Source organism: Elephas maximus, chromosome 23 (genome assembly GCF_024166365.1).
Source record: "Elephas maximus indicus isolate mEleMax1 chromosome 23, mEleMax1 primary haplotype, whole genome shotgun sequence".
Taxonomy (NCBI): Eukaryota; Metazoa; Chordata; class Mammalia; order Proboscidea; family Elephantidae; genus Elephas; species Elephas maximus.
In genome coordinates, this window is record NC_064841.1 from 17,155,033 (window position 1) to 17,177,899 (window position 22,867).

The window sequence follows — 22,867 nt, forward strand, 5'->3', positions numbered from 1 at the left end:
GGATTAGCCATTCATTATCTCCCATCTTTTTTGTGCATCAAAGATCCAGTTGTGTCTCAGATCTAGCCCAATTCACCAGGTAGAAAGATTGATGCTGCTGTTCTGGATGGCTTTACATCTCCCTTCTATTTTGACTAAATCTTTACTAACAGTCTCAAATACATACTGCAAGTTTTCTGTCCTTTAATTCATATTCCTTTGCAAACTCCTTTGCCATAGAAGTTCAATTCCAGATGAATTCGCTTTTGTTAATGATTTTTAGAGGGTGGTGGCATAGTGGTTAAGAGCTACAGCTGCTAACCAAAAGGTTGGCAGTTCGAATCCACCAGGTGCTCCTTGGAAACCATATGGGGCAGTTCTACCCTGTCCTATAGGGTCGCTATGAGTCGGAATCGACTTGATGGCGATGGGTTTGGTTTGGGGTTTTGTTTTTTTTTTATATTATAGTACTTTTATTGGGTCACTAAGAATAAAGACATGATTTGTTATTCAGATGTCATTCTTATTTTATACTTTATCACTTTTACTCCATTTGATATGTCCAAATGAGATTTATAATGTTGTCCTTATTTAAACTGTAATTGTATGTAAGGTAAAATTAAAGCCATAAATAGTATATTTGAATATATATGGAAACATAAAGTCTATACAAATACACTTTTGTGTATGTGAGTATATGCATCACCCTGGATTTTTTTTACATATTACAGTGAACAGATTCAATGTCCTATAGCCACTCTTGTGTTAATTTCCTTAATTATTGGCCCTTAAGTCACTATTGGAAACCCTGGTGGCACAGTGGTTAAGAGCTACAGCTGCTAACCAAGAGGTCGGCAGTTTGACCCAACAGGTGCTCCTTGGAAACCGTATGGGGCAGTTCAACTCTGTCCTATAGGGTTGCTATGAGTTGGAATCGACTCCATGGCAACGGGTTTTTTTTTTTTTTTTTGGTAAGTCACTAGCATTTGTTTTTCAGGGTCTTATTCATATAACTAATTTTTCTTTCAATAATGATAAGCAAAGCAATGCAGCTCAGTACTACACTGGGCAGAAGAGAGATAAGAAAATCTCCAAGGCTGTAAATGAGTCCTGCTCTTAAATACTGGACCTGTCCATTTCTCTTGCTTTCATCATTATTGTACTTCATTTTCATCCTTTTATCTTTCTCTTCTTTCATACATCATCATACCACATGAACTGATATTTATAAGATGAAAAATGCATATCTTTACAATCTTTTGGAAATGAATGAGGCTTCTTCAGGATAAAGTTTCATGTGAAACTGGTAGTTTTCTACCAGGCCTGTCCCCATAGCTCTAAAATTACTGCATAAACAGGACAGGTTTAACATCCACAGTAACACTTCACCACTTTCCAGAAGCCTCTCTTTCCTCATTCCACATTAGCATTCTCTTTCAGGCATCCTAGAGACCTAAACTATGACCCCTATTAATATTGAAGAGTGCTAATGTCTAAAAATAAAGTTGCACAATACTAAGCCCTTCATACCTATTCTGTAAAAAAAAAAACAAAACCAAACCCGTTGCTGTCAAGTCGATTCTGACCCATAGTGACCCTACACACTGTAGCTGTTGCAAAATCATTACAAATTTTTTTTTAATGTGCTACATACAAGTATTAAAAGTAAAACCAAACGATAAATTTATACAATAGTAAAAAATCCTGTATTTCAGATTCAGTACCTTAAAAAACTGTATGGCACGTACATGTATTCTAAAAATGTATGAATATGAATATTTTCCATAACCACGGATATCAGACAAAGCATCCTGGCACAATATGTGAAAGAAAATAATCTTCTAGCAATTGCAACGGGAAATAGGCTTTTTCAGTAATGGTAGTTTCTGCTAGGGATATGCAATACTATTGGCCATTGGCGACTGGGGAACAAGAAGGCCATAAAGTTAACCTCTAATTCCATAGTTTTTAAGGATAACAGGAAATGGAGGCACTCGTTGGATAGTCCTTGGATAATCTTTCAGACTAACCATGTACCATTGTCCTAAGGACCTACCTTTACTCCTTGAAGACACTGAATGACATTAGCAAGATCAAGGATGGCACTTAACAATGGAAATGAAGGAAATGGCAGTAGCTCAATTTTAATAGCTGCTGTAATGATCAGTACATTAAATAGTTGCTATCACTACCAGTAATAGAGGCAGTATAGCATAGTGACTAAGGGGACAGGCTCTAGAGTTAGATACTTGGGATCGTATCCTGGCTATGCCACTGTGTAATCTCTCAGTGCCTCAGTTTCTTCATCTGTAAAACCGTGTATCTACCTTATAAGGCTGATGTGAGAGTCAGGGGGTAATTCACTTAGTGTGCTTAGAAGAGTGACTGGTACCTAGGAAGTGCTCAGTAAACATTAATACCCACTCTATCTAGAGATTTTGCAGGGGAAAGACCCTAACTATAAACTCCTGGACTTTAAAAAGGTGTGAATGGAGAAAGTGCCTACAGAAAAACCTAGAGCAAAAAGAATAGTTAAAAATTTGGGGAAATGGTTAAATATGTGGTAAACTATGCAGTCAGAATTCTATTTCAACCAATCCACGGGAACATAGGCATCAAACAAGTATTCATTTTACAGTAATGTAATCTGAATACTATTACCTTAAATAACACCCAAAGTACTTTGAATTTTAATTTCATTCAATACAAAATGCAACTGAATTTTTATTTAACAAAAATGTAGTTTTTATAGGAAAAAAAAAATTATGTGAAGTCAAAGGTTTCATCTGGGCCCACATAACCATTCATAAAGGCCTTCGTTTCATAGTATAGTTACCCGATTCCTAGCAAAGGACAATTACTTACAGAAATAGTGAAAGGGGTGAGCTTTTTCTTATTAATGGCTCTTTCATCAATTGTGTCTGGTTCAGATAAGTTAATCATTTTGCTAAAGAGAAAACAGTAATAATTTAGTTTAAGGCTCCCAGAAATGCTTTTAGTTTATTTTTACAAGCAGCCAACATAGTTAAATTTTGAAAAGTTACAACAATCCACTTCTTTAAAATATTATACTGTAATTCACATCAGGGATTTAGTAAAAATACATACATGTAAGAAATATTTCCTATCATAAAATAAACCTGTCACTCACTGCAGGAGTAACTTTAGCATTTTCCTCCTAATTTTTTAAGTCCTGTATTTTCTTTTTGCGAGTCTTGCCTTTCTTTCATTTAATGATATCAACATTCAGCAGCCTGGAATGTAAACAAACCAGCTCTCAAGAAGCCAGTTTCATGAAGTGGTATCAATGCTGTTAAAATTACTATCGTTGCCAAAAGATAAGGAACCACAGAATATCTTTCAAAAATCTCAATAATTCAAACACTTTAAAAGAAATGAATATAAACTTTGTCTCTCTATTTTATAATATATTCTTTCTTTTAAAATAAAGACATACCCATTCAATTCATAATTGCAATTTTCTCCGAAGGTCAGAGAAACAGATTAGAGTTGGAAATGGAGGTCAAGATATACTTTATATGATGTAATGTTTGAAAATCTGATATCCTATATTCACTCGGGTAGGGTTTCTTCATTTTGTTTTTTAAAGTAAAAACAGAGAGAAAAGACTGGAAGGAAATGTGCCAGGATGTCAGTAATTGTTAATTATGGGCAGTAGGAATATTGGTGATGTGTATTCTCTTCTTCATAAATTTTCTGTATTTTTATAAACTTAAGTTAAAAAGACGCTTTGTGCAAAGAAGTTTGCTGGGACTGTACGTAGTTCAAACAACAAAGACAGAGATGTGCCCTTAAACCACTTACAATGTAGGGAGCAGAAACAGACCGCAAAGAGGCAAGACTAACACAAGGTTGAGTTAAAATATCATTTTCATTTAAGCACAAGCGAGGTATATTTTCCTTTTGTATTTCATGTTCCTGTCCCAGTCAATCATCTCGGCCCTCCCTTACCGGAAAGTGTAAAAAGAAAACCTGTGAACGTTTGAAAATGCATCAGATGAATAAATCAATAGTTTCCCGGCATTATTATGGAGATAGATGGAAAAAGGCACCAGAAAAATATAGGGCTGCCTCTGAAGAAAAATTTTGGAAAACATATACTAAGTACTTAATTTTCCATGTGATGTAAATGCTTCAAAATCAAAGTATTTGTTAACTAAATCCCAAAATACAATGAATTTGCTGAATTAGAGCTTTTGTAGAACACTCATCAATGGAGACAATCAGAACACAGCTCACTTAACCCAGTGCTCAACTCACCAAAGAAGGATGCCATCTGCAAGTGATTTGAAAAGACTGTTATCGTTGGGATCCATGGGTATGAGATGCTTACAGTCAGGGTCATTCTCCAGAGCTTTGTTTATCCAGTTAACAAAAGCTACTTTTTCTTCCTCTGAAAACCAAGCATTTTGGTAAGCAAACCCCATTTCACAAACCCATCTCACTTCAGAAACATACTTTTCAATTTCTGCTCAAAGATAGTAAATATTACTACAACTCTAAAGAAGAGGTTAAGACAAGGAGAAAGGGGAACTATTTTTTACTTTTTCATCTGACATATCAGGGGAGAGTAAGGCTTATATCTTAAATGAGCACAACAAATATTCAACTTGATTCTAAGCTCTTTCCAAGCGTGAATTGTTTGAGAGCTAATGAATCAGAAGCAGACCATCAGAAGCCATATATATATATTTTTTTTTTTTAATAAGGAAAAAATAAATATCCAGCAATAATTTTCACTCCAAAAAAGGATTCAGAGAACTCCAATTTGTGGCTTACAACAGAAATACAGCGTTCAATTAAGAGTTATTCAAATGCATAAAATAGTTCCATTTCTATGGAACTTCTATTCTAAGAAAATGGACACAAATCTGGGTACCAACACTGTGCTCAGCCACCTTCATTATTAACTTCTCAACACGTGGTGTTTAGGGTGGGTACTTTGATCTTTAGGTAGAAAATGTTGTTGGGCCATGCAGCAGGGAAAACAGGAAGGGCTTAAAGATGCTCTACTGCCTTATTATTATTTATCCTGCAAATATGCAAGTCATTTAACAATATAAATCCTCAAAGTAAACGAGTTCCCTTTCCACCATTGGATAGCATATAGCAAGCTGGCCTTCTTCATTATTGCCTCAGTTCCTAGAATTAGATATTTTTCCTGTGGGCGTATTTAGCACTTACTCCCAATTTAGCCATCTCATACCCACACATATACAGAGTCAATAAAGATATAAACAGTTACTTATATTTCTTTTGTTTACATGTCATAATCTGCCTTCTTATCTTCTTGCCTCACCATACCTCCTCAGGGACTTTCAGTCCCTATGACCACCAGCAGCCCCTGGGTGGGTCAGTGGTAGAATTCTTGCCTGCCACACGGGAGGCCCGGGTTAGATTCCCAGGCCATGCAGTCTACTCCCGGGTTAGATTCCCAGACCATGCAGTCTACTGTCCCCTTTTGGGGACTCGACAGCAACGGGTTTGGTGGTACAGTGGTTAAGAACTTGGCTGCTAAACAAAAGGTTGGCAGTTGGAATCCACAAGCCGCTCTTTGGAGCCCCTATGGGGCACTCCTACTCTGTCCTTTAGGATTGCTCTGAGTCAAAATCGACTCAACAGCAATGGGTTTGTTTTGTTTTGTTGGTATGCTACGGTACCTGCCGTTAAGAGCTTCTAGTGTAATGTAAGACAAAGCAGCTATACAAATAAATACAACATCAGGGAAATACACATACCATACCATAAGTGGGATATACACAATGTTTTAAAGAAGTTAAAGAAAGAATCACTTCTGGTTAGAGGAGGTACTATGTGAAAGACAGGTTTTCAATAGGTAAAGATGGGGAGGGAAACGGAAGATTTTCCAAGTATAGGAACCAGCAATGAGACACCACTTCACAATCATTAGGATGGCTCTAATCAAAAAGAAGGCAAGCATTGGTAAGGATGCAGAAAAATTACAACTCTTACACATTGCTCATGGGATTATAAAATGGTGTGGTCAATTTCGAAAACAGTTTAGGAGTTCCTCAAAGAGTTAAACGTATGGTTACCATTTCACCTGTCAATTCTACTTCTAAGTATAAACCCAACCCAAAACCAAACCCAGTGCCGTCGAGTCGATTCCGACTCATAGCAACCCTACAGGACAGAGTAGAACTGCCCCATAGAGTTTCCAAGGAGCGCCTGGCAGATTTGAACTGCTGACCATTTGGTTAGCAGCTGCAGCACTTAACCACTACGCCACCAGGGTTTCCCTTCCAGGTATATAACTAAAAAAATTCAAAATGTGTCCACATAGAAATTTTTACACAAATGTTCATATCAGCATTATTCATAATAACCAAAAAGTAGAAACAACCCAAATGTTCATCAGCTGATGAATGGATAAATGTAATAGATTTATCTATACAATGGCATATTATTTGGCAACAGAAAGGAATGAAGTACTGATAGATGCTACAACATGGATGAACCTTGAAAACATTATGCTAAGTGAAAGAACCCAGTCAAGTGAAGGAAAAGTCACACACTATATGACTCAATTTATAAGAGGTTTCCAGGATAAGCAAATTCATAGAAATGGAAGTAAATCAGTGGTTGCCTGAGCTGGGAAGAGTGGAGTATGCGGAATGACTGCTAACGGGTATATAGTTTTCCATTAGGGTGTTGAAAATATTCTGAAATAAGATGGTGATGATAGTTGTACAACTCTGTGAATATGCTAAAAACCATGGCACTGTACACTTTAAAAGGATGAACTTTATGGAGTGTGAATTAAATCTCACTAAAGCTATTTTTTCTGAAAGCTATTTAATGTTCCATCTCTTGTTCTACGTAACAACTACATGGATGTATTCACATGTAAAAATTCATCAAACCATATCCTTAAGATGAGTGTACTTTATACACTTTACTATGTACATCTTATACCTCGATGAACAAGTCTTAAAAAAAAAATTCTATAGTGATAAACCAAAAAACCAAACCCACTGCTGTCGAGTCGATTCCAAGTCATTGGGACCCTAGAGGACAGAGTAGAACTGCCCCCATAAGGTTCCCGAGGCTGAAATATTTACAGAAGTAGACTGCCACATCTTTCCCCAATAGAGTGGCTGGTGGGTTCGAACTGCCAACCTTTCAGTTAGCAGCTGAGTGCTTATCCAACTGCACTACCAGGGCTCCTTTATTCGATGGTGATAAAAGTCAGACCAGTAGTTACCTCTGGGGAGGACTGGGAAGGGGCATGAGGGAGCCATTCGTGGTAATGGAAATGGTCTATATCTTGATCTGGTTGGCAGCTACATGGATACGACTACGTAGGTGTATGCTGCTGGTTTCCGTCAAGTTGATTCTGACTCCTTGAGACCCCATGTGTGTCAGACAGAGTAGACCTGTGCTCCACAGGGTTTTCAAGGTCATGGTCTTTAAGAAGCAGAGCACCAGGCCTGTCTTCTGAGGTGCCTCGGGGTTTGCTCAAACAGCCAACCTTTCAGCTAGTAGTCAGGCGTTTAACTGTTTATGCCACCCATTCATTCAGTTGTACATTTAAGATCACAGCCCTTTGCTGAATGTATGCTATACCTCAATAGAAAGGTTTTTTTTTTTTTTTTTTTTTTTTTAACAAAACGATTCCAGTAGAATAGACAGGCAGAAATGAATTAAGGGGTGAATTAAAAAAAAAAAAAAAGGAGACAGCAGTTAAAGACAGCCATCCCTACCACTACTTCCTTAGGGAGGAAGGTTAAAGGAAAAAAAAAAAGATACAACAGATGGTAGAAATCTGAGTGTGTCATTAGAGGAAAATCCGGTTAGAAAGAGAATCAAGAGCATGACAGATTCTGAAGAAAGGCGGGGGTGGGACAGGTGGGAATTACAGGATGTTTCTGTCAAAAATTTAAAAAGCACACTGCTATTTATATTCACGCGAACAAAAGGAACTTGCCAAAGGTTCTTAGACATCTAGACCCTGAGAACTAGACTTAATGTGAGGCAAGCCACCTCCTCCTAAGAGTTTGTGTGACTCTAGATTTCCCACTGGGCAACAAGCCAGTGCTTCTATCAGATAAAGCAAATCAAGAGCTGTGCTCTCTAGTCACTTTGTTGATAAAAGATGAGTCAGGTATCTCAGCTCCCGGAAAATGGGAAAGTCCTTACACTAAGCCTCTCCACCACTCCCAGAGTGGATCTGTTATGGATAGAATTATGTCCCCCCAAAATATGTGCTATAAATCCTAACCTCTGCCTGTAGTTATAATCCCATTTTTGAATGGGTTGTTTTTATGTTAATGAGGTAAGATTAAGTTATGTCAATGAGGATTAGATTATGTTTATTATATTAATGAGGCAGGATTAGGGTGTATCTTGAGTTAATCTCTTTTGAGATATAAAAGAGATTAAACAAGCAAGCAAGGGAAGCAGAGATAGGGGAAGAGCAATGCCAGGCTACGTGAAGATCACCAAGGAGCAGAAGCTCAAAGAGACAAGGACCTTCCTCAGAGCTGACAGAGAGAAAGGTTTCCCCTAGAGCTGGCACCCTGAATTCAGACTTCTAGCCTCCTAAACTGTGAGAAAATAAATTTCTGTTTGTTAAAAGCAACCCATTATTGTTATTTCTGTTATAGCAACACTAGATAACTAAAACAAGGTCAAAAGTAAAGTCACCTCACCAGTCAGGATGGGAAATCCATTCCAAGGTCATTATTAAACACAGCCAATGCTGATTGATAAATGACTTCCATTTTGTTGTTTCTAATCTTTGTGATACACACTGTACCTGACACATAGTGAGAGCTCACTGATTTCAATGACTCTAGGATTTTCATTTTGGTATCTCTGAAATTTGTTGTTGTTGTTCTTGTTGTTGTTAGGTGCCTGTCAAGTTAAGTTCTGACTCATAGCGACCCTATGTACAACAGTCCGAAACACTGCCCAGTCCTGCACCATCCTCACACTCATTGTTATGCTTAAGCCCATTGTTGCAGCCACTGTGTCAATCTGTCTTGTTGAGGGTCTTCTCTTTCTCACTGACCCGCTACTAAAATTTAGATACATTTCAAATTTGATGACATGTTATAATTTGGTTTGCAGTACTTTTTCCCCCAATGGTACACAAAATACTGGTATAGATTATATTGAATTGCATCTTAGACTTGATGAAATATGGTATTTGTTGAATGAATCCATGACCAAAAGATCAAATTTCAAGTAGTAGGTTACCTGAATAAGAATGCTGTGTGCCCTCACTGGAAATCGATGACGTCCCTCCAATAGCAGTAATACCTTCCCTCTTGTTAATTATTTTCCGGAACGTTTTGCTGATGTCCTTGCTTTTTAATTCTTGCATTAGCTGGAATGGGATATAAATAAAGTTGAGCCTGGATCAGGGAATCATAAAGAATCTTACAACATGGTTTATTTGGAACGGCATGAAAATAAATACTAATCAGTTGTTCTTAAGGGACTTAATTGCTTTTGTACCCAGATAACTAGTGTCATTTTACCAATAACACAAAACTGACAAGTGCTTGCCCCCCACAACCACTAAAACAAATTTTGTCATAACTGAGTTTAAACGGAACACACTGAAATTATTCCTGACTTGCCAGGATCTTTTATGATACAAATCTAAGCTGACTACGTGATAAAAGAATGCCGTAGTGAAAACATTTTCCTGTCTGAACATCTCAAATGTATACTCATTAAAGGAAACAAGTCACCTCTTATAGGAAATAACATGGGCTTACAGTTGCTCTCTTACTGAACTCTCTAGAAACAGGCGAGACTGAATTCAGCTAGTTCTCCATGAAGCAGCCAGAAGGATTTTTTTAAATCCAGATCTGACCATGTCACTTCATACTCTCTTCCTCCCACTTCGCTGGCTCCTCATTGCTCTAGGGTTGCTATGAGTCGGGGTCGACTCGACGACGGGTTTGATTTGGTTTTGGTATTAGTATAAACATGACCTGGCCCCAACTTGCTTCTCCCACATATTTCTTACTCTTCCTATCTCATCTCCACCTACACTAACCTGAGAATCACACCCACAGCCACTGGGCCCTGTGGCATATGCTGTCTCCTGTGTCTGCCTAGCACATTATTCATCTCCCCCACTGCATCCCCCTTTAACTCTCTAACATTATTCTTCAGATCTTACTTAGCTCAGCCTTCCCTTTCCTGAGTCCCTCGGCCTCCCTGCCAACTTCAATTCCTTCTACTACAAACTCTTGAGGGGCTATAGCAATTATCACAGTGTTACCTTTTATTTATTCATGTGATTCTGTCTTCCCCGCCAAATATAAATTCCACAAAATCAGGGACTATATCTCTTTTTGCTTACCATGTTACTTACAGTGCCTAGCAGAGTTCCTGGCAAGAGAGATGCTCAAATATTTAATAAATGAGAAATGTAAAACCAGGTAATTTGTATTTTATAAGTATTTAATTATATTAATGGTTATATTTTCATATGAAAAACACAGTCATGGTGGATTTGATGGAAGAAAACAACAGCCCTTGTTCAACTGCCCGTCAGCTATGGCAACTTACCCAAGTCATCTCTCTTGGCCTGAGGGGCTTGAAATACATGATAGTTCTACAATCTGTTTTTCTTTTATTGATCGAGTCATATTATTTTTCACCTTGTTCAGTTACGTGAGCCTAGAGTTAGTTTAACAATGAAACAAAGCTACCATAGTTAGCATCAAAATTCACCTGGTGGCACCTTCTGAAACTGAAGATACTCTTTATCAAAGGAAATAACGACTTTCTAGAAAGTACATCTTCCATACCTTAGCTACTTCAGTTATAGCATATATTCCATTTTTCAAGGCCAGTTATAAAGACTTCTAAGTTGTTTTTACCTTTGTGGTGAGGTCCTAAAATACTCTGTATACAGAGATGCTCAATATGCATTATATTCAACTCTAGTTACACTGGGCAGGTACCACTGTGAGTTAAGCCTGACTTCCATTCTGATGATTTGAGAGTGACTTTTTTCCTTTGTTTTATGAATCATTTGTGGAAATCATTATTGTTATATTTATTATTATTATCATCATCATTTTAAAGCAGTCCTTTTTCTGGTTTCTGCCACCTGATTTAACCAAAGCAAACAAGGACATCACTGAAACTCTGTTTGAAGCAAAGTGATCAGTAGCCAGGAGAGGCTTAGATTACTTACTGACACAAACTCTTCAAAGCTGATTCTGCCATCTTTGTTGCTGTCAGCAACTGCTATGATTTTCTCCACAATCTCGCGCACCTTGTAGCCAGGCAGAGGGAGACTTGCTTCTTTAAACAGGTCCTGAAGTTCATAGTCACTGACATACCCACTGTTGTCAATATCTGTAAAGACAGGTTATGAGCTGTCAAATATCACATGTTCTCTTTGTTAAAGTTTTACGCTCAGAAGGTGGTTGGGGGTATTCACAGCCATACAGAACCTTTCCTGTTTGTTTCAGAGGTAGGACATCTCTTCTGCACCTGAACTATACACAGTATGCCATACACTTGAATGAAAAACTCCTATTTAAATGGAGTCTATGCTCCTAGATTTAGGAACACCATATATATTTTAATTGCACAGTGTGAACATTGCTCTGACAGAAAACCCAGGTTTAGCGATAACTAAGTTTCAAAGAGCTAAGTATGGGGAAGTGTCAGATATCTAGAAGAAATATATCAGCCATGGTCAAGAGGGAGCACCCACCCAGACTTTAACTGCTTTGTGATAATTTACAAAATGGATCTGCTGGCCTCATGTTCCATATAAAATATGTGTATCATGAGAAATACACAGGAGGCATTTCTGTTCTATATTTCATTTAACGGCAGGTCTGTTTCATTCATCAATAATTCACTGCTTCTTCATTATGTATTTATGATACCATCATGTAAGCTGAATCATGTTTGATGTCATTTAGAGATTAGGTGTTCGAGAAATAATTTCACACCTATATTTGGGCTTTTGGAAACAGCTTTCCAGGAGTTTTCACATCATCAGTGAGGTGCCCTTCCCTAGGCTTTCCCTAAAGACGGAGTATCATTTCTTCACACACAACAAAGGCAACACAAAACACTTCTTCCCAGAGTTGGCAAGAGAGCTGTGGATGGTTTTGTTAGTTGCCTGGATCCACCTTGTATAGGCTCCCTTTGCTCCTCTGGTAGCGGTCACTTTGTTTCCTGTATTTCTTTTTCCTCTCAGTAGAATAGCAGTCATCATTATCACTGAATTAATAATAAGAACAGAAACTTTTCTTGTCAGCTCCATGTGCAAATTTTAGAACTAATTCTGTTCTGAACTATGGAAATTTTCTCACCGAGAATCCACTATTAACCAAAATATTGCTACATTCTCAAAAGTCAGCTAGGAAGCTAAATTGTTTGATATTGTAATAACAATATTGCTTTCTTTGAATTTAGAACAAAATCTCATTATCAGTATATTACCAATTCAGAACCTTTTTCCATAATTCTGAAATAGATGAGGCTGGCTTACTTCTTCCATAACAGCACTGTGGTGGGGTGTGTTCAAAAATAAACAAGATTGAGGGGAGTTATTTACCTGCTAACCATCATGGTAAAATGCCATGAATGGTTAAGAGCTAGAACTCTGAAAACAGAAAGATCTGGGTGCTTAAATACCAACTCCGCCTCCTTATGATCTCTCTGGTTTAGGTGTGACATGACAAAAAATAACAGACATCATTTAATGAGCATATATTCTATGCCAGGTACTGGGTTAAGAACTTGACTTACCTGATCGCATAAAATCCTTACAATTTTGAGGCACTTACAAATACCACTTTCATTTTAAAGATAGAAAATCAAGTCTCAGGTTATATAACTATCCCAAGGTTATAGTTTAAAAAAGAAACAAGACTGAGAAATATTTTAACCCCTCAATTCTTCTCAGTGACCCCAAAGTATCCCATAAGTAAGTATTCCATAGTTAAGGTTATCAGGGCGTGTCCCTCTGCCTCTGACAAGTTACTTTGCACAGATTGGCAGAAGGCTTCTTGAGTTCACAGTAGCAGTTTATCTTGTAAAAAATTCTGCTAGTGTTAGCACTTCCCTCACACAGAGGACATTTTCTCACTCTCAGAATTGGTCCATCAATCAATTATTTATTCAAAATATCATTAAATAAATATTGTAAGATTTTATGTCCATAAGTCATAAAGATTCAAGTTGGTGCACTAAACAATGAAAACAGATTACTAATTCATTCATTCTACTGTGACCTAGCTACTAGCACTTTTATTCAGGCTACCAAATTGCATCTGTAAAACAAAATACCTAACAAAGAAACACATTTCCTCTGTTGCAACGCACAAAATACGCAGATTGTCCAATTTTTGTCTCGAAAAGACTCCAGTCAGTGTTCTGTTATGGCACCGCATACAATACTCTATAACATTTATTACTAAGAATAACTTTCTGAAAATCATACTATTTTCCTGTAATTCATGCTCTAGTGACCAATACTTACTCAGTCCCCAAAAGAAAGAAGAGGCCAAGGTGAAGGCACTCAAGATGAGCCCGATTCTATCACCCTGTAGACGGCATTTTGAAGGCTGGAGTTATTTTGAGAATGGTCGTGCAGGGGGAAGTGGAAGGATCCATAGGCTTGTAGAATTCATTTGACTTCATAGCAATGATTTGTACAAGTCATGAGTTTCCTGAGAGCTTTACCTTTTTGGGGAGGGCAGGGGGCTTTACTTTTTAAAACTTAAATCTTTTTTTCTTTGTATTGGTCTATAACTCATTCTGCATGGCATTTCATCCACATTACTTGCAGGTGTTATTCACTAGGTTTATGAGAAGTCTAAGCACAAGACACACCGTGATCCCTCTGTCCTCCCTGGTCTACCACTGCACTCTGTTTTTCGTGGAGTGATGTATCACAGGAAAGAAGGAGCCTACTGAGGAAGGGGCAAGGGTGGTGATGTCACTGTCTGAGGTCTGTTCCCTGCGGTCACCTTTCACTGGGTTCACTTTCACTCCGTGCATCTCCAGATTAAAGCAAAAAGATGGTATGTATATTCTCTTTGTTTGCCACAGGTTACTTAAGAGCAAACTGCAGAACCATCAAGATCCTACACAGTACGGGGAAATTTGGGACAAATACCAAGCTGTCAAAATGATAATGTCACAATGGCAAAACAATGAATAGCTTTAAAAAGTAAAAGAAGGAAAACATATATATATGTGTCCTTTTAAAAACTACCAATGTTTTAAAAATTACGTATGAGGGAAAAGAAAATTCAGACATATGGCATCTCGGAACAATACCAAGATTTTAAAAATCTATGGCCTGAAGTCAGAAAATGTTATTGCTAGGAACAGAGCCGTGAAGGCCAGAGTTCAGTTAACAAGGAAGTGTTTCTGTATTTTTTTCTCTATAATAAGGATACCATGTGAAGCATATTCAATTACACTGTCATTCATTAACCGGAATTACTCTCTGTAAAGAAATGATCAAAGAATTCAAAGTCCACTTTACCTAGAAATTCAAGCCAGTTTTGGCTTCTCTCTAAGGGATAAAAAAAAAAAAAGAGTTCAGGGAAACCTAGATAGAAAAAAAAGAATAAAGCTGTGGGGTAACTGAGAGGTGGTAGTAGCAATAAAAGGCCTGGTTCCATTCCTGGGAGTCTACCATCAAGAAAAATAGTAACATCCTATTTCATTCTCCTCAGGCATACCTATTTTATTAAATGCTTCCTGTAGCTCGTCCAGCTCCTCCCGAGAAATGGTGGTGGTGCTATTTTCCATCTCTGGACAAGAAAGACTACCTTCAGGTCTTTATGTCTAGAAAAAGCAATGTTATAAAAAGAACATTAGCTCTTTGGAAGTATTTATCTCATCGATAAAAGGTACAGAGAAAGCTCATTCTTGAAAAGTCACCCAAGAGGTCTGAGTAACAAGGACAAGGACCAAAGAGCAGCGGGTCCTCCGGTTACATTCCCTCCCAAACAATAACTGAGACTCCATCAGGGGAGGCCACACCTGCTTTTCACACCCTGTGCTTTTGTAGGGCAGGGGCATTTCTCAGGAGCCTGCCTAATTATCGTTTATATACCTCCTCCTCCTCCAACTGTATCAGTGAAATAAGCATTTCAAGTTCCAGGAAAGTGTAACACCGATAAATGTAATGAATGAGGTCAGAAAGGAACATTCGAAGACACAAACAATGTCCATAAAGAGGTACATTAGCATATCCTCAACCTGGAACGGACCTACTGGTTTCCATGTTCAGCTTTACGAGATTCAACCAGCATCACCTCCTTCCCCTGCCGTCTGCTGGGCCTTTCATACACAGAGCAGACAAGACACACAAGAAAAGTATCTCATAAAACTAGAGGGTAAGAAAAGCAAGCAGGTAGTGTTCACTGTAGAAAATAACTGGTTTACCAAATGCCCAAAGCATAAAATTAAAATTACATACCCATAATCTTAGAACCTAGAAATATCAACTACTATCATTTTCGCGTCTATATCTTTCTGGTCTACTACTAAGTATATGTGCACTTTTTTTTTTGGAGGGGAGGGTGAAAATGTGAACATGCTATGTTATAACCTCTTTTATTTTTGTACCAATACATTGTAAATATATTTTCATGTTCTTCAACAACATAATGTCATAGTTTAATTGATAAATCCCTTGTTTCAGGGTATTTGCATTGCTTCCAATTTTTTATTCTTATAAACAGTGCTGCAATGAATATCTCCGTGGATAATTCTTTGTACATATCCATGTTTATTTCTGTAAGATAAGCATCTAAAAGTCGAATTACTAGATTATAGGGTATGTACATTTTCAAGGCTTCTGATATGTAGCATTATAACTCTTATTTTGAAAATGACTTAGTGGTTTATCTATTCAGTGTGAAGCTAAAGATGAATATAAATCATGATGTATTACTCTCATTTACACCTCACTACAGCCAGTGTGTACTTCAGAAAAAAAGTGGAAACCAGTGCTTTTGAAGACAATAAGAAAACTAATAAAAAAAATTCTCATTTTTGTACATTTATATTTAATAGGAGATTCAATATCATCCTTAAACATTTCTAATTTTTCAGGGAAGTACATCTATTTTCAGAGTAAATTTAGTCAATGAAATTGATCACTAATAATTTTAATATCATATTAAACTGTGTGAAGCCCTCCTAAAGTAGGGCTCATTTCTCATCTGTGATCTGTATAGTTTGTTTGGGATTTTTGAAGTTCTTTCCAAATGACAGAATCCTATCTCTTACAACTATTCTGGGACCTGGTTCTAGTTAATTTCTACTTAAATTTTTTTCTGTTGTTTTTTATGATACCACTGCTCACTGGTTACTTCTACGCTATTAAAAAAAAAACAGCGCCGGAAGAGCTCACATCACTGGAGTGAAAACGGATAAACGGAATTCATCTCACTCCTTGGATGCAGTTTCTTACATCTTAGCATTAAATATTCATATTTTATTAAATTCTCACTTTTAGAAGGTTTTACTACATTTAAAATGACTTACAGGCTTATTGATTTTGTGTTGAAAGAGCTTAAACCAACCTCTTAGGACGTTTAAACGTAATTCCCTAAGTCTGCAAAACGTTAATTCTGTCTTTGAAGCTCTGTGGTCTTGACTAGCCTGAATATCCTTTCCAGCGTTCACAGTGGTTTCTATCCCTTGCCTCAAGTTTTAAAAATAGCAGTCCAATTTTAGCATTTTTCACTCCACAGAAAAGCTGCAAATTACCAGTCCTTGTGGTGTCCTGGCATTCCAAATGACACATACACTTGGGGTCCTATTCTTTTCTCATGCCTATTCAAGTCTGTCAATTGTTAGTTACATCAATTATTTTTACAGAAGAATATTTTTATTCTCCCATAATAGGCAAAGCCAACACATAAACTTATTGGAAAAGGAATTTACCCATACAATGTTATGTTTCTTGTTTTTAAAGCTTTGTTTTTACATTTCGTAAGTGTAAAGAACAGGCTTCAAGTCCTTTGATATTTAAATTAAACAACCAGGAAAACATAGAATGATATTCTAGATACACTCTTAAGAAAATAAAACAAGGTGCAGAAAAGTAAGTATGCTTCCATTTGTGAGAGGGAGAAGGTTATGTCAGTTGTACGTTTATAAAACATTCCTGGAAAGATATAAGAAAATTATAACAGCGATTGCCTCTCTAGGGGGGCATCGGGCTGGAGGCAGAGGTAGAAGGCTTGCTTTTCATCTTATGCTTTTTGTATTCATTTTCCATACCACAAAAAAAAAAAAAAACTTAAAAACAAGAAATGCAATTATGGTAAAACAATGAAAAATAGATCAAACAAATACTACTTCTTTGAAAGTGTACATTATGGATACGGGCAGATTATATTCTATACTCTAAAATCTATGTTCAATTTGAAATTAGGGCAGCTATGTTTTCTTATAAGGCGAAATATTACAATTACAATAATTTATAGCTTTCTATAAACGTGTGAAAATTTAGGACAGCGTGGTTAATGGGAAAATATATTACCCCTTTTGCAAGTACAGAATCATGGGTAAATATATCAATATTTTTCTACATTTTTACATAATAATGCTAACATAAGAATTCTTCAAAAACTAAATACAATATATGGTATATCTTAATAGGAGCTTCTACACAACAAAATAAACTTACTGAGAGCAAAATATACTGTTGGCCAAAAATATACTGCTGTTTGATTTGATATATAAAAGACTTTTATATTACACAACCCCCAGATAAATTGCTTGTTTTATTTTTTTTAATGGAAAAAACAACTTTCTGCTGTAGTAAAATAACACTGACTTTTTAAAAAATTATGGAACAAATATATTTCATCTACTAAATCAAATTAGGTAGGTAAATCAAAGTAGGATGCAAAATTTTAGGATGAAAGCCCAATGACACACTAATTAGTAACCCAATATAGATTGTTCCCTGTTCTGACGACTCTGTTGTCAGTTCTGACATAAATCGAATACCTCATTTTTTTTAGTTTTCATTTATTATCAGTCTCTCTATAAATCCAGTTTTTATTTGTCTTTGGGGGGTTGGAAACATTACATATAAATTTACAGGTATATTTTAAGGCATACATTTAAAAATACACAAATCATAAAAATTTTCTCCACCGATGAAGAGTTGGACAACATTGGCGTTGGCCAGTTGTAGTAATAACTCCACTAGTGGAAGGTTCTGGATCATCTGGATAATCCCTGGGAATTGGGATGGAGTTGCCAGTAAAAAAAAATAGTGAGAGCAGTCTGTATGGTCTTTTTCTTTTTTTTTCTTCATATATCTCGTGGTAACATCTCACTGTGTCCTGAATCTGCCTACAGGCTTTAGAAAAGGGATCAGTGTTTGGGTCCATGTTTTCAAGCATCTGAAGCCTCTAATTTAGCTGAGAAAAAACTCCAGCTAATTCTTCCACCGTAAAAAATTTTGACAACTTCTCTCCTTCCTCTTCCTCTGCATTTCTTTCCTCTTCAAAGTCCACTAAGTCCTGATCCATCAGTTCTCCTCCTTTGTGATCTATGAGCTGTAACCACATCGGCGATACCGAGTTCATAATTCGGCTTTCTTGCCATTTGGACGATTTTTCCACCCATCTCTTCCACCATATTATCCTGATCAAATGCTTGTAGCATGTTCACATAACTCAGCAATTTTTCCACATCCTTGTGTGCATTTTCCCATAACTTCCTCCTAGGAAGATGCAATGCTCCAGCCTATTGATACATCAGTATTTTGAACAGTATATCATAAAACTGAACACCTGAGAATGATACCATGGCAAATTGCACAGTACAACGCTGTATGCAGTACATATTACTAATGATAAAAATGTACCAAAAAAAGAAAAAAAGGATGGTCCTAAGTATGGTTCGTCATAACTGGAATACATTGTAAGCCTGGGATTACTTGTACTTTTCTTACTTGTCCCACACTTAGACCATTAATGTGTCATGACCTGTCCTAAATGCTTTATATACATTCTCATTTAATCCTCATGTCCATTCCGCCAGTTTCTGACCCCCTCTGCCCTCTCATCTCCCCTCCTGTCAGGAGCTGCCCACATAGTCTCATGTGTCTACTTGATCCAAGACACTCACTCTTCACCAGTATCGTTTTCTATCCCATAAAAAAATAGTCCAGTCCAATCCCTGTCTGAAGAGTTGGCTTTGGGAATGGTTCCTGTCTCGTAGCCCAGATCACTTTAAGTGGAGTCTTTTTTCACCATAAAGCCTCTTTTTCCGTCTCCTAATCCTCAAATGTACCCTAACACAACCAAATATATTTTTGTCAAGTTAAGGAAGCATATTGTAAAACTGAACTTTCCAATTTAGGTGAAATGGGACCTGATCTTTTATCCTCCCTCAAATTTCCAACTTCCTTGAACCTTTTAAAGCTTTACCAAAATTGGGATATAAAGCCCTTCTTAGAACCGTTTCAGAGAAAAATGAATTAGAAGCAGCACTGAGTTGACATGAGACCAATGAGATTTTTGATGTTTTTCTACCAACCCTAAAGCTCCCACAGTGAAGGTGTAAACTTGTCTCCACTGCACCTTTTGGCTCCCTGGCTATTCTGTTTTACCTCTTCCCCAATGACTCCAGCCTGGGTCACTTGATCAGTCTGAGTCCTCCAGGTAGTTCCTGACCTAGGTTGGCCAGACTTCCCCTTCCTTCCATCCTCCAAAAGTCCCTTCTTTATTTCCCCAATATAAAAATAATGGCCAATATTTACTGAGGGCTTTCAACAGGCCAGGAATTATGCTAACCTCCTCATACACATGAACTCACTATGTATTCATCTGTTTTTCTACTGATGGAACAAGCATCCTCTCTAACATCAAGTCTCCTTCTAAAGCCCAAGCTCTACATGTATCAGCCCCTTCAATTAAAATCCCTACTCTCTCACCACCAGCCATGGTCATTCCATTCCTGTGCACTTTGGCACTGACTTGGAGTTGGCTTTCCGAGTATTCAGTGCCTGCCAGAGTTGCCAAGACCCCTCCACATGCATTTACTTAAAAGTCCCAATATGCGGCCCCTACTAAAGCAGTTTAAGTCTATTCGTTCATGTATTCAATAAATGTGTACTATTTGTCCGGGCTAAACATGGAATAACAATCGGTCTCTTCCAGAACTACATTCAATATAATGCTTAACAAGTTCAACTGTAAGTGCCTGAAAAGTTTAATTAAAATGGATTCTTTGGTAAATGTCATAAAGCAATCATATGATTACTTCTCCTTAACAAATTGGAATACCCTTGATTCTTTTGCTGTTCGAATCTGGATTTAAAATAGCCTCTTAAAAACTACGTACCACTTACTGTAACTCAGCACATATTATATGGGACTGTGGGTTGGAAGTTTCTGGACAAATTGTAGTCAAGGTAATCGTAGCATATGAAGTGGCAATGTGAGGAGGAAGGCTAAGGGTATGTGTGTGTGTATCTGTACATGCATGCATGTATTCAAGAAAAAGCAAAAATGAGAAAGAGTCCAAAGACTTTTGAAGAAAAAAGAAACAGAAGTTCTTGGAAAACCATTTATTATACAAGGAATTCATGTTGCAGCAAAACTCTATCTTTCTTCATTAAATCAAAATGGAAGTCAGAGGGGGGCATGGCCCCCCAGCGAGAAGCAAGACTCAAACCAGAATACCAGGGTAAAAGCATCAACAACTATTTTGTGAAGGCAGAGATGGACTGAGACAAAAAAAGGAGTAATATGGAAGGATATAGAAGGCAGAACTTCCCCAAGGAAATAAAAGCTGCTGGCACCACAACCCTGCCCTTCATTGCTTTGTGAATGGGGTTTAGTCATCGAAGCACAGAGGTTTACATGTTACGTATTTGACTTATATAACTGAATGAATGGGTGTGCTAAAAGATATAAAAAGACAGTAGAATTTGAACTGATCAAAGCTTAAATAAAGAACAGCCACAGAGGACTCTGATTGGAACCACTGGGGTAGGGGGGCAGATTAGAAGAAAGGAGAATACTTAGTCCCTGATTATCTTCCTGATGCTTCAAACCCTCTCTAAATTCAAGGTTAAATGACTATAGCTACCGACTCAGTTTTCTAGGGCTGCTACAACAGAAATACAAGTGTATGGCTTTAACAAAGGGAAATTTACTCTCTCACAGTTTAGGAAGCTAAAGTCCAGATTCAGGGTGCCAGCTCCAGGGGAAGGTTTTCTCACTCTGTCTGCCCTGGGGGAAGGTCCTTGTCATCAATCTTCCCTTGGGGCTAGGAGTTTCTCAGCACAGGGACCCCAGGTCCAAAGTACGCACTGTTCTCCTGGATCTTCTTTCTTAGTGGTATGAGGTCCCTCTCCTCTCTGCCTCATTTTCCCTTTTACATCTCAAAAGAGACTGACTCAAGATACAACCTAATTCTGTAGAAAAGAGTTCTGCCTCGTTAACATCATAGAGGTAGGATTTACAACACATAGAAAAATCACATCAGATGACAAAATGGTGGACAACCACACAATACTGAGAATCTTGGTCTAGCCAAGTTGACACACATTTTTGGGGACACAAATTGGAATCTGTGAGGTGGGAAACTCAGCTCTTCCCAGGAGCTGCTGAGCAATTATGCTTGTGGCCCCAATCTCTAATTCATATCCATGAAGAATTTCCCTGCTCTCCGAAGTCCTGGGTGAGGAAGGGAGCCATCCCATCTGACTTCTCAACCTTCACTTCGCTCCCAGTATCGTCAGCCTTCCAGAAGGCTTGTCTTTGCCTAAAACCTAATCACTTCTGAGTTATAAGGAGCAGCACAAACACAGAGACAAGCAAGCACAAATGAGTATGAACGTGGGGGGGGGGGGGTGGAGGATGGATGCCACATGAAGATGCACAAGGAAGCGAGAATGCCAGGGCTCAAGAAGCAGAAAAAGACCTCTTTCCCCAGAGCTGACAGACAGATTTCCTCTAGAGCTGGTGCCCAGGACGCACCTTCTCTGAACCAGTCACAAGAGAATTTAATTATCCAGCTTACAGAGTGAGTTTTACACTACGCAACTTTTGCAATCTTAGAAATTTTAACTTTAGTTAATTTCAGCATCTTAAAAATAACATGAATTGTCTGACCCAATGTTTTATGTTTGTGTGTTTTGATGTGATTGATTTTTCCTTTAAGTGTGTTCTTTCAGCTACCATAAGCATCTTAGGGAAGCTTCACTAGAGATTTTGTTCTTAGTTAATCATGGCTTAAACTTTGCAAAAGAAAAAATAAGTTCAAAACTAATTCTTCATGTTGGCCTAAAACCAAAGACTAAGGAAGATCACAATGATATTCTAAACGAACACGAGGTATTATCAGGAGAATTAAGTCTTAAGTACTTTCTAGTTTATAAAAGCACTTTCACATATATCATCTCATTTGACTGTCACATCAACCCAGTGAGTTAGGCAGCAGAACTGATGATAATGACATTGCTGTTATTATTATCATAGTCCCAGTTCTACATATGAGGGAACAGAGTGCTCAACCTTCACAGTCAAAGGCCCCCACCGGTAAGTATCAAAGCTGGTACCATTTTTGGTGTGCCCGAGTCCCAGTCCCATGTTCCTTTCAATAACCACACTGACCCTTGAACGGCCAAGAGCAATGAAGACATGAAATAGGTTGTCAGTGAAACCAAGGAATCATTATATTTTGCATTATATTCAAGGGTGAGATCTGAGCCCCTTTGATGTAGACACTGAAATCAGACGACTCAGTATTCAGGTTTACAAAACAATTTTGTACATGGTCCTTTTTCTCAATTCTAATTTAACCCCAAATTCTCCCTTTTATTCTAAGAAGTACTAATTATTAATTTCAACAA

At 37.6% G+C, this 22,867-nt stretch overlaps 1 protein-coding gene across 3 annotated transcripts in view; it reads right to left on the reverse strand.

The window, feature by feature from the left end:
* Positions 1-22,867, reverse strand: part of PLS1 (plastin 1) — a 98,685-nt gene that overhangs the window by 38,329 nt on the left and 37,489 nt on the right. For all 3 annotated transcript variants that reach the window (XM_049867772.1, XM_049867771.1, XM_049867773.1), the window contains 5 exons: positions 14,709-14,814; positions 11,186-11,349; positions 9,223-9,352; positions 4,261-4,393; positions 2,845-2,926 (listed from right to left, as the gene is read on the reverse strand). In XM_049867772.1, coding sequence (XP_049723729.1) covers positions 2,845-2,926; positions 4,261-4,393; positions 9,223-9,352; positions 11,186-11,349; positions 14,709-14,778 — 579 coding nt within the window. In that variant the 5' untranslated portion in view covers positions 14,779-14,814. The remainder of the gene's footprint in view (positions 1-2,844; positions 2,927-4,260; positions 4,394-9,222; positions 9,353-11,185; positions 11,350-14,708; positions 14,815-22,867) is intronic.